Below are 11,746 nucleotides of genomic sequence, written 5' to 3'. Positions count from 1 at the left end.
GCCTCCAGCAGGGGGCCTCAAAGCCTAGTCCCACCCCATCCATAACCTCCAAAAGGAGAGAGACTTTTAATAGGATTTGATTACCTTGTTTCCTACAGTTACTCAGTTTGAGTTTTGCCTTTCTAGTCCTTACTTGTGTTTTCATCAGTAAACTTCCCAACTTCAGAATGAGTGCCATTTGAGTGTGTGCCAAGAAGCCAGGGTCGCTGTAGAAAGCCAGCGGCTCTACACACCCACCCATCCCTGAACCTTTTTATCACAGTTTCACTGTCGGACAGTGAAGGAGTTGATAACACCTTCAACTCTTCGGGGCCCTGCTATCAGTACAACAGCACCAACACCATGCATCGCGTGGGGACAGGTAGGTGCCAAAGGAAGGGCTTGTCTGCAGCCAGGCAGTTGAAACTGTCAACCACATAGGCAGGGACAGAACAGGGGTTTAGGTGTCTGAGACAGCTGACTTGGTACCCCTGGCTGGGCTGATGGGCCAGAGATCAGTGTCTCACTTCACTCCGGAGCCACAGCCTCAAACCCTCTCCCGGAGTCAGACACCTATGCCAAGTTAGCCGCCTAGGTAGCCCATATCCTACTAGCCAAACCCCACATCCTCTCTCTGTGTCACACGATTCCTGGCTCACCCTATTTTCCCATGGCCCCAGCTGTCCTTTGTGGGATGCTCTGCTGTTCCTCTCCGTAGTGGGGACCAGTCTTTGGCTCGTCCCCTGTGAGGGCTGGCAGGTAAAAGGGTGTTAGGCATGGTAGAGCGGCCCTACAGGATTGAACTGACTAGTTTGAGAATTCTGCTTCCGCGGCCTCTGGAGTTTCAGGTCAGCCTTCGAGCAGCTCTGTAGCTGGGGAGGGCTTCAGCACCGAGCTAGCTTTGCAAATGCTGATTGGAGGAAAAATTGGCCCCTATAGGCACCATCTCACTGCGGGACGACGGCACCTGTATCCCCCCTGCGTGGTCCAGCAAGGGTTTTTGGCACCCAGCCATCACGTCTCCTTGGCAGAGACCCCGCATCTCTCTCCCTCCTGACGGGGGACTTTCCAGCTGCACAGTTCCCTCCCGCAGCCCACCCTGACCCAAACGGCCTGCGTCTGCCGCTTTGCGTCCTCTTCAGAGACGGAACGCTCAATGATTATTAGTTACTATCCAGCTCTTTCTGTGTAAGCACAGTCATTATTACGGGGAAGCATTACAGAGAAAGCACATTACCAGCAATACAAGAACCCACAGATGAGGCAGGGTGACTATGCTACAAAGCTTGAAGTCAGCCCAGCTCCAGCCAAGGACTCTGCCAACTGTCAATCCTTCTAGCCCTTCCTTAAGGCTTGCCCTCCCCACTCTGAGAACTATAGTACAGACAGTCCCTGGGCACAGAGATATGTTAACTTCGTACAATCAAAGCTCCTAAGGGTACTGCAGGGTATTACCCATATATGTCAGAACCGTCTACAGGGTTACGTGCCTCTGGGCCTGGTATTTGATTCCTAGTCCCCTCCCTAATCAGGTACTCCCCCCACTTCCCCTCAATACGGCAACCCGGCTCTTTATCACAGCTGCTCTGCTCTTATCTTAGACCTGTACCCTACAATCAACAGCTCTGAACCCTCAAAACCATCATGTTCCCTCACTTGCAGAGAGATGAGAACTGACCTGGGACAAAGGAAGTTTATTTCCAAAGGTGAAACATGAAATAGCAAATCAAGCAGACAGAGCTCACCAGGACAGCACAGTTTGTCTTTACTAGAAAGTGTTGATATTGAATTTTAAAAATTCAAGACAAGTATAAACATTCTATCAAAATGTATAAAAAGAGCCAAGAAAGGGAGCATCCCCCAGTCACTTCTCTTCCAGAGAGATTCTGACAGCCCAGGAATATGCTCAGGACCGTTCACACCAAGATCTGGTTACTGGAGTCGGTGGCTGGTTTCAGGAATCTCTGGGGCCGGTCCCCTCGCTCTCTCCTCCTGTCTCCATCTCACTGCTCCCCGGCTCCTTTCCCTCCGTGGCCAGGTTTCCTTCTCCTGCCTTCACCCCCTGGCAGACGACGCTGATGGGAACAGGCTCTCCCCTTTCTGCAGCTGGCAGGGCCAGATGTGGCGCCTCGATGCAGAGCTGCCCATCCTGGGACAGGGAGCAGAGCACGGCCTCCACGTTCACGTCTTCCGGCAGGAGAGTTTCTCTGCGGATCTCTCTGTATTCGTGGGAGCAGACTCCAGCCTCCGACGCCGTTTTCTTCTCCTGCTTCCCCGTCACCGTCAGCTTCCTCCCGTCCACTCTCACCATCAGCTCAGCTGGGGAGAAGCCGCTCACGTCCATGGAGAGCTGGAACTTGTCCTTCCCCTGCGCCTGGGAGCCGGGCTCCTTCCCAGCCCCCTCCGCCAGGGACCGGCTGCTCGGCCTCGGCCTCCTCCCCTCGCCCTCCCCGCAGAGAAGGGGAGAAGCCAGAAGGAGGGAGTGTCTCAGTCGCTCCATCTCCTCCAGGTGCGTCTGCACGTCCCCCACCAGCTGGGCCAAGAGGCTGTGGGGCCCCGGCCCCAGGAGCCTGGGCACTGGGGCGCTGCTGCCAAGCCACACTCGGAGCGGGAGCATCCTGCCCCCCAGGGCCTGGAGCCGCTGGGCCGAGTTCAGCTGCTGAGACGACGACGACGACGCTGGAGCTGGAGCTGGAGCTGCCTGACTCCCTGCCCAGCTGCTGCTCACTGGCTGCGGCAGCCCCCGCGCTGCCTTTTATAGCCTGCTCGGGCCGCGCCGGGCGCTTCGGGAACCTTCCCGCTGCTGCGGGGGCGGGGCCTGGCGCTGCTCTTGAAGGGCTCTGCTCGGGAGGGGCGGGGCGGGGGGCGGGGCCTGCCGCTGCTCGGCTGCGGGGGCCCAGCAAGTTCCAGCAGCCGCTAGGGGGCGGAGCTCCCGGGTCGGGCTTTGCTGGATCCTTCCCGATCCCGCTGTGTTTGAGGGGGCGGGGTCACGCTGGGGGCACGGGCTGGAGCCGGGGGGGGTTCAGGGCCGGGGGTACGGGCTGGAGCCGGGGGGGGGTTCACGCCGGGGGCACGGGCTGGAGCCGGGGGGGGGTTCACGCCGGGGGCCCGGGCTGGAGCCGGGGGGGGGTTCAGGGCCGGGGGCACGGGCTGGAGCCGGGGGGGGGGTTCAGGGCCGGGGGTACGGGCTGGAGCCGGGGGGGGGGTTCAGGGCCGGGGGCACGGGCTGGAGCCGGGGGGGGGGGTTCACGCCGGGGGTACGGGCTGGAGCCGGGGGGGGGTTCAGGGCCGGGGGTACGGGCTGGAGCCGGGGGGGGGGGTTCACGCCGGGGGCACGGGCTGGAGCCGTGGGGGGGGGTTCAGGGCCGGGGGTACGGGCTGGAGCCGGGGGGGGGGGTTCACGCCGGGGGTACGGGCTGGAGCCGGGGGGGGGTTCAGGGCCGGGGGTACGGGCTGGAGCCGGGGGGGGTCAGGCCGGGGGCACGGGCTGGAGCCGGGGAGACAGTCCCCGGGCGGGGTCTGGGCGGGGGCGGGTTGGACAGTCCATGTGCGGAGCAGACCCGGGAGACGGGCGAACACCCCCCACAGCGCACGTGTAATAAACAGTAACAGAGACTCGTGTCCGGTCCGGGGGGGGTCACACCCTGCAGCGGTCTCTGTGCCCCCCTCCCCAGTGGCTCCTCCCCCCAGTGGCTCCTCCCAGGCTCTGTCCATTCACAAACACGAGGCAGGAGCTTCAGGGCACCCGAGAAACCCTCCAAGTTTGGCAGCCCCACAAACGGCAGATCCCGACCCCTGCTGGGGGCAGGGGCTGGAAGGGGGGGGCACTTTATCCCAAATGTGACTCTGGTTCCTCAAGGGCGGGGCTCTAACGGGGGAGGGGGGGGTTCTGCCCGGCGCTGGTCCGGGAGCGGGGGTCTGTGCTACCGGGCTCGGAACCCCCCGGGCAGAGCCGGGCTCCAGCCTGTGCCGCGCCGCTGAACCCGCCCCCCCCCCCCCCCCGCTCCAGCCCGTGCCCGCCGCTGAACCCGCCTCCCCCCCCCCGCTCCAGCGCGTGCCCCCGGCATGAGACCCCCCCCCCCCAACACAGCGGGATCGGGAAGGATCCAGCAAAGCCCGGCCCGGGAGCTCCGCCCCCTAGCGGCTGCTGGAAGCTGCTGGGCCCCCCCAGCCCCGCCCCTCCCGAGCAGCGCCAGGCTCCGCCCCCAGCCCCGCCCCCTCCCGAGCAGCGCCAGGCTCCGCCCCCAGCCCCGCCCCCTCCCGAGCAGAGCCAGGCCCCCCTAGTCCCGCCCCTCCCGAGCAGCGCCAGGCCCCTCCCCAGCCCCGCCCCTCCCGAGCAGCACCAGGCCCCTCCCCAGCCCCGCCCCTCCCGAGCAGCGCCAGGCCCCACCCCAGCCCCGCCCCTCCCGAGCAGCACCAGGCCCCGCCCCCAGCCCCGCCCCTCCCGAGCAGCGCCAGGCCCCGCCCCTAGCCCCGCCCCTCCCGAGCAGCGCCAGGCCCCGCCCCCAGCAGCGGGAAGGTTCCCGAAGCGCCCGGCGCGGCCCGAGCAGGCTATAAAAGGCGGCGCGGGGGCTGCCGCAGCCAGTGAGCAGCAGCCGGGCAGGGAGTCAGGCAGAGGCGGCTCCAGCAGCAGCGTCTCAGCAGCTGAACTCGGCCCAGCGGCTCCAGGCCCCGGGGGGGCAGGATGCTCCCGCTCCGAGTGTGGCTTGGCAGCAGCGCCCCAGTGCCCAGGCTCCTGGGGCCGGGGCCCCACAGCCTCTTGGCCCAGCTGGTGGGGGACGTGCAGACGCACCTGGAGGAGATGGAGCGACTGAGACACTCCCTCCTTCTGGCTTCTCCCCTTCTCCGCGGGGAGGGCGAGGGGAGGAGGCCAAGGCCGAGCAGCCGGTCCCTGGCGGAGGGGGCTGGGAAGGAGCCCGGCTCCCAGGCGCAGGGGAAGGACAAGTTCCAGCTCTCCATGGACGTGAGCGGCTTCTCCCCAGCTGAGCTGATGGTGAGAGTGGACGGGAGGAAGCTGACGGTGACGGGGAAGCAGGAGAAGAAAAGGGCGTCGGAGGCTGGAGTCTGCTCCCACGAATACAGAGAGATCCGCAGAGAAACTCTCCTGCCGGAAGACGTGAACATGGAGGCCGTGCTCTGCTCCCTGTCCCAGGACGGGCAGCTCTGCATCGAGGCGCCACATCTGGCCCTGCCAGCTGCAGAAGGGAGAGCCGTTCCCATCAGCGTCTGCCAGGGCGTGAAGGCAGGAGAAGGAAACCTGGCCAGGGAGGGAAAGGAGCCGGGGAGCAGCGAGATGGAGACAGGAGGAGAGAGCGAGGGGACCAGCCCCAGAGATTCCTGAAACCAGCAACAAAGTTGAACAACTATGGGACTTCTCCGCCTTGTGTCCACACAGCGTAGCTTGCGTAGCAGCTGATATTGATTTGAACGCTCCTGTGCCCATTCCAGGCCTTTCAGAGTTTACTCCAGCTGTGCTGGAACAATTTGTATAGGGGGGGTATTAAGAGCCATTGAATCAAACTGTAACCCCTTTACGCCAGGCGGTGAAGCCGCATCCCTAGTTCCAGCACGTCTGATTTACTCCATGTGACTCACCCTGTGAGAAGTGACTGATACACCTTTCCTGGTTGCTCAGTGTTGGTGTCTGATGTACATAACATTACTGGTCATGATTGTGAAAAATATTAATTTCGTAACTGTCAATAGCAGCTGGGTTGCTGGGTGCTGTTTGTGTCTGTAACTGCTGCCAATAAATCCACCTCTTCGGCCTTTTCTCATCACCCTTTTCAGTCCACCTTCCAAACTGAACAGTGTGGGCTTGGGTGGGGGTGGGAGAGGCAGGGACCTGTTTGATGTTGCACACGATTGAGGATAGGTCCATTTCATAGCTCGTTGGAGCAGGTGCAACAGCTGCTAGTGCAGGCTCTCCCAGCACAGGGTGTCACTTAACGGAATAGTTGGTGAGAGGGGGTTTGATAGGCAAACAGGAGTTACTGTCCCGCATCCTTCTTCAGCGGCCCGCTCCACTGGAGGGCTCAGCGTCCTGGAGAGTAAAGGGAAATAACTACCAGTACATGGAGCGAAGCAGGAGACCTACTGCTAGGAGCTGAAGCGATAGGCTCAGTGAATGGGCGAGAGCAGGGAGGATGGTTAGAAATGGGGCTTCCTCACTCTTCCCCCCCCCGTGCAACTTACCTACCCCATCCTGAGGCCACGTGCATCCAGAGGGTAGCATGAGGGAAGGACGGGGTGGAATTTTTTCAGCTGTCCCAGTATAACCCCATCTGGTAGTGGCTGGAAAATAATGGTCCCTTACCCTACAGCAACGGTGGCTCTTTGAGATGGTGTGGGCATTGCGGCTCCCACTGGGGGGCAGGGGGAGGCCGCCTGAGCCCGATGCACATCAGCCAGGAGTGTTTCTCAATAGCTGTTGTGCTGAACTGAGAAACGTCTCATTCATTTTCATGAATGAAGAGGCGTGACTCAGTTTCCCTTTTTTGTCGTGTGTTACCTGCTGGGTCAGAAAGGGTTAACTTCTTGAAAGGAGACAAAGCAATGCAGTGATTTGCAGGGGGTGGGTGGGATAGATGAACCAGCAGTAACAGCACTAGAGAAGACTTACTGCAGATGGCTAGATGGATCACCAAGCTGGGGGGGGGGAGCAGGGACTTGTATATGCTGGTTTGGACAGGGTTCAAGCAGATTAAGTTTGGAGAATTGTATAAAGTGGGCAACCTATGATAGCAGGGTTTGTGCTGCGGGCGGGGGGGGGGTGCCATTCTCACTTGGTCCAAACACTGACACACTTTAGCCAAGGGGTCAGATCCTGCTGGAAGGTTGAGGGACGGACCCCTGCCGAAGATGGGTGACCTGCTAACACAGGCAGGCGTAGAGGCTGTTTAGTGTTTTATTAGCTGTTTGCTCTTCATGTTTTTGTTCTGAATAAAACCTTTCCTTTATGAAGCCTGGCTAGGCAACGGATCACCCGGTCATAGCACCAGGCAGAGACAGGACAGCAAGTGCTAAGCCTCACTAAGTTGATCACAGTGAGTCGCAAGAGGAAATTACAGCCTAAAGCCCTGGTGTGGAGGGAGAGGTGTGTGATTTCCCACCCAGAAAAAGGTGATGGCTACAGGCCTGAGATCTGAGCAGGGGGCCTTCAAGGAAGCTATGAAAGGATCAGGGTTGCAGTTAACCCTGGAACTGTGATCGGGGCTTTTGTGTCCCCCTGGGCCAGAGGGCCCCTCCCCACCCCTTCTGCCTGCAGTCCTCCTTGTCCCCAGTCCTGCTGGGGAGCGGGGTCGGGGGCTTCCCCGATCCCTGACAGGAGCACTGGGCGGGCAGAGCGGGACAGCCCCAGCACCCCGACCTCGCTCCCCAACAGGAGCGCCAGGTAGGTGGGTGGAGCAGGTCGGGGAACGTCCATTTTTCCAGGACCCCCCAATTGCTGGGGCCCCCCAATTGTCCTGTTGTCCCAGTGGCTAATCCACCACTGAGGTGATAGCGGTGTCCATCCAGGCCACACATGCCCCCGTGCCTCCTCATACTCCCACAAAAGGGCATAACGGGCAGAGCGGCCAGACCTCCCTCAGTTCCCTCACAATTCGAAGCCCATATTGCCAAGGTCTCCAAATGGAGGCTGGGTTGGGGGATCCCCATGGACTACAACATCCCAGAGAACCACAGTTGCATCCGAAGAAGTGAGGTTTTTACTCACGAAAGCTTATGCCCAAATAAATCTGTTAGTCTTTAAGGTGCCACCAGACTCTTTGTTGTTTCTGTAGATACAGACTAACACGGCTACCCCCTGATACTTGACAGTTGCTGTGGGACGAGTAGCAGTTCCCTGTTGCCGTATGTGTCCGTGTGGCTTCTAATCAAGGCGACTGGAAAGTAGCATCCTCACTGGATGGTGGGCGGGAGGCGTTTCAGCTGTCAGTCAAACAGGGATCGAAGTACTGCTCTCCCGGACTGTGCTGCTCTCCTGCCCTTGGCATCTGACCTGGCTACCACGTCTACAGCATAACGTTGAACAACAGGCAGTGAAGTGCTCCACAGTGCAGCTAGCAGACTCGCACCTACCTGATGCAGGCAAGAGATGCTGCTGCTGGAGCGCACCTTGTCACTCAGAGGGGGAGGCTTGGCAGCTATCTGATAGCAGGGTGTGACGGAGCAGGGCAGATTTGACCTGGGAATGTTGCAGGGGGATTGCAGTGAGGAGGTGGGACTTCCCTTGAAGGAAGCTACCTGAGCTGTAACCTGAGCCAGGAACGGGGGTGGGGAGAATTAACACCTTCTGCCCGGGAGACTGAACAAAGGAGAGGAGCAGCAGGAGGAGTGGGGAGTTTAGTTTCGGTTTGGGCTGGGTGGTGCAACGCAGGGAACCCCAAACTGGGGTCTAAGCTCCCTGAACCTCCCAGAGGGACCTAATTGAGGGGGTCTGGTCGTACCTACACGCTCTGCTTGAGACTGTGTTCCTGTCCTTAAATAAACCTTCTGCTTTACTGGCTGGTTGAGAGTCGCAGTGAATCTCGGGAAGAGCCGGTCAGGGGGTGGCAGGGAGGAGCCCCAAAGGAACAGGCCCGCCGCGATGCAGAGAGAGAGTCACCCTGGGACCTCCCAAAGGGGGAATATGGGGAATCCCCTCCCACGGGGAATGCCCAGCGTCAGGGACAACCGACCGGCTCGAGGGGACCCACGGGACATGAGCTGCTATTACTGCGGCCGAAGAGGCCACGTTCGGGCCCAGTGCCCCAAGCTCAAGGACAGACTGAGCAGACCGAACCCGCACCGGGTTAACTTGGTAGAGGCCCAGACGGACGAGGGGCAGGCTTCTCCCGCAAGAGGGGCTGGCAGCTTATCAACTGCTCAAGAGAGAGAAGGGCCCCAGGCCAGCTTCTCTGGGGGGCCAGGTGCTCCGGATTCAAAGTTCTCCGTTTACAGGGTTGGCACGGGGCTGTCCCTGTGGAGCGAGTGCCTTGTTCCCCTGGAGGTGGATGGGAAGAAAGTTTATGGATACTGGGACACGGGCGCAGAGGTGACACTGGCCCAGCCCGAGGTGGTGGCCCCAGATCGGGTGGTGCCCAACACCTTCCTGACCCTGACCGGGGTGGGCGGGACCCCATTCAAGGTTCCCGTAGCGAGGGTACACCTGAAATGGGGGGCCAAGGAGGGCCCCAAGGATGTGGGAGTGCACCACCATTTGCCCACTGAGGTGTTGATGGGGGGGGACCTAGAGGACTGGCCAAGCAGCCCCCAGACCGCCTTAGTCGTGACCCGTAGCCAGAGCCGGCGAGGGGCACTACGCCCTGACCTTGGGAAGGATGTCCCACCGGAGGCACCGAACCCTTCCCGGGTGGGGAGGGAACACCCAAGGACAGGCCTCGGGGTGGCTGGGGCTTCCGACCCAGCCAACGAGAGGGAGCAGGTCCCCATCCCTTCCCCAGCCGCCGAGTTCCAGGCCGAGTTGCAGAAGGACCCCTCCCTGCGGAAGCTAAGGGGCCTGGCTGACCTCAGTGTGGTACAGACCATGAGGAGAGGATGCAAGGAGAGGTTCCTGTGGGAAAAGGGGTTCCTGTACCGAGAGTGGGCTCCCCCAGGGGAAGTGGAGTTGTGGGGGATCAGGAGGCAGCTGGTGGTTCCCCAGAAGTTTCGCCACAAGCTACTGTACCTGGCCCATGACATCCCTCTCGCAGGGCACCAGGGGATCCGGCGCACCAGGCAGAGGCTGCTACAGAACTTTTACTGGCCCGGGGTCTTCACCAACGTCCGGCAGTACTGCCGATCCTGTGACCCCTGCCAGAGGGTGGGGAAGGCCCGGGACAAGGGGAAAGCAGCATTGAGACCTTTGCCCATCATAGAGGAGCCTTTCCAGAAGGTGGCCATGGACATAGTGGGACCTCTCAGCAAGACGACCCGGTCTGGGAAGAAATACATCCTGGTGGTGGTAGATTTCGCCACCCGCTACCCCGAGGCAGTGCCCTTATCGTCCATCGAAGCAGACACTGTGGCGGATGCGCTGCTGACCATTTTCAGCCGAGTGGGGTTCCCCAAGGAAGTCTTGATGGACCAAGGGTCCAACTTCATGTCGGCCCTACTCCGGTGCTTGTGGGAGAATGTGGGGTCCGGCACAACTGGGCCTCAGCATATCACCCCCAATCCAACAGGCTGGTGGAGAGGTTCAATGGGACGCTAAAAATGATGCTGAAAACATTTATGAATCAGCACCCGCAGGACTGGGACAAGTACTTACCTCACCTGCTGTTTGCGTACAGGGAGGTACCCCAGGAGTCTACCGTGTTTTCGCCTTTCGAACTGCTATATGGAAGGCGGGTAAGGGGGCCCCTGGACCTGATGAGAGACGAATGGGAGGGGAAGGCCACTCCCGAGGGAGAGTCGGTGGTGGAGTATGTCCTGACCTTCCGGGAACGACTTGCTGAGCTCATGGGCCTGGCCAGGGAGAATCTGGCCAGAGCCCAGAGGAAGCAGAAGGTCTGGTATGACCGCACAGCACGGGCCCGCGCCTTCGCCACTGGGGATCAGGTGATGGTCCTCATCCCCGTGAGGAAAAACAAACTCCAGGCCGCCTGGGAAGGGCCCTTCAAGGTTGTCAAGCAACTAAACGAGGTAAACTATGTGGTGGAGCTGTCGAACCGGGCACACCACCACCGGGTGTACCATGTGAATATGATGAAGCCATATTATGACAGGGGGAATATGGTGTTGGCCGTGTGCGGACATTGGGAGGGGCAGGGAGATGACCCTTTAGTAGATCTATTCCCTGGGACAAGAGTTGGCTTCCCCCTGGAAGCAATTCCCCTCTCTGATCGGCTAACCCCTGCCCAGCGAGCTGAGATCGGAGGGGTGCTGCATCTGTACCAACAGCTGTTTTCCAACCAGCCTGGACGCACTAATCTGACTGTCCACCGGGTGCAGACAGGATCGCACCCGCCTATAAAATGCTCCCCCTTCCGAGCCACAGGGAAAACTGCTCAGGACCTGGAAAGAGAGGTCAATGACATGCTGGCTTTGGGGGTGATCCAGCCGTCTTCCAGCCCTTGGGCCTCGCCGGTGGTGCTGGTCCCCAAAAAGGACGGGTCGATCCGGTTCTGTGTGGACTATCGGAAGCTCAATGCCATCACTGTAGCCGATGCCTACCCCATGCCCAGGCCGGACGAGCTCCTAGACAAGCTGGGAGGTGCTCGGTACCTTACCACCATGGATCTTACAAAGGGCTATTGGCAAGTGCCGCTGGATGCAGTCCCTGTGGTGTCTGTGACAAGGGTCAGCACGGAATGGGGGATAAGAGAACAGCCTCCCTTTTTGTACATTCTCTGGGTCTAGCCACTACATGAGCTTTCACAGGGCTTGAGGTGGGCCTATGACGCTCTTGTTTGTGTGACATGAGCATGGGAAACACACAGTAAGAGCCACATGTGAAGTCTGGCAAGCGGTGTCACATATGTACACACCAGCATGCGGCCTAAGTCCCAGACTCGTACACACCATTGTTGGATTTAATTTTCGGGAGTTTGCGATGGGAGAGGCTAGAAGCTGGCCCTGGGAGGTATGCTCCTGCCAATCGGGAGTGGATCATAGCTCATGTTGAGTCCTGCTTAGAAGAGGGAGAGGACATAGGCTGTGGTCTCCTGGGACCTGCCTCTGACCAGAAAGACGGCTAGATGTGGATTTTCTACCTCCTTAAACGCACAACCAGGCATTTGGTGAATACTTTCCATGCCATGCAGTGTCTGAAGGGCAGAACCCT

The 11,746-nt window shown here is 60.2% G+C and overlaps 2 protein-coding genes across 2 annotated transcripts; one reads left to right on the top strand and one right to left on the bottom strand.

Annotated features, from left to right (window-relative positions):
• Positions 1-1,763: 1,763 nt before the first annotated feature.
• Positions 1,764-2,649, bottom strand: LOC128832122 (heat shock protein 30C-like). Its single transcript, XM_054019189.1, has one exon. The coding sequence runs from the start codon at positions 2,594-2,596 to the stop codon at positions 1,934-1,936; it is 663 nt and encodes a 220-aa protein (XP_053875164.1). The 5' UTR covers positions 2,597-2,649; the 3' UTR covers positions 1,764-1,933.
• A 1,848-nt stretch (positions 2,650-4,497) lies between these two features.
• Positions 4,498-5,759, top strand: LOC128831957 (heat shock protein 30C-like). Its single transcript, XM_054018926.1, has one exon. The coding sequence runs from the start codon at positions 4,664-4,666 to the stop codon at positions 5,318-5,320; it is 657 nt and encodes a 218-aa protein (XP_053874901.1). The 5' UTR covers positions 4,498-4,663; the 3' UTR covers positions 5,321-5,759.
• The last annotated feature ends 5,987 nt before the right edge of the window (positions 5,760-11,746 follow it).

This window comes from Malaclemys terrapin, chromosome 2 (assembly GCF_027887155.1).
Source record: "Malaclemys terrapin pileata isolate rMalTer1 chromosome 2, rMalTer1.hap1, whole genome shotgun sequence".
In the NCBI taxonomy this organism is placed as follows: domain Eukaryota; kingdom Metazoa; phylum Chordata; order Testudines; family Emydidae; genus Malaclemys; species Malaclemys terrapin.
The sequence above is the reverse complement of the archived record's forward strand: the minus strand, read 5'-3'. Positions and strand labels throughout refer to the sequence as shown.

What these genes read in the sequence shown, in the direction of transcription:
- LOC128832122 (XM_054019189.1), bottom strand. Translation starts at nt 2,596, where the DNA reads ATGCTCCCGCTCCGAGTGTGGCTTGGCAGCAGCGCCCCAGTGCCCAGG.
- LOC128831957 (XM_054018926.1), top strand. Translation starts at nt 4,664, where the DNA reads ATGCTCCCGCTCCGAGTGTGGCTTGGCAGCAGCGCCCCAGTGCCCAGG.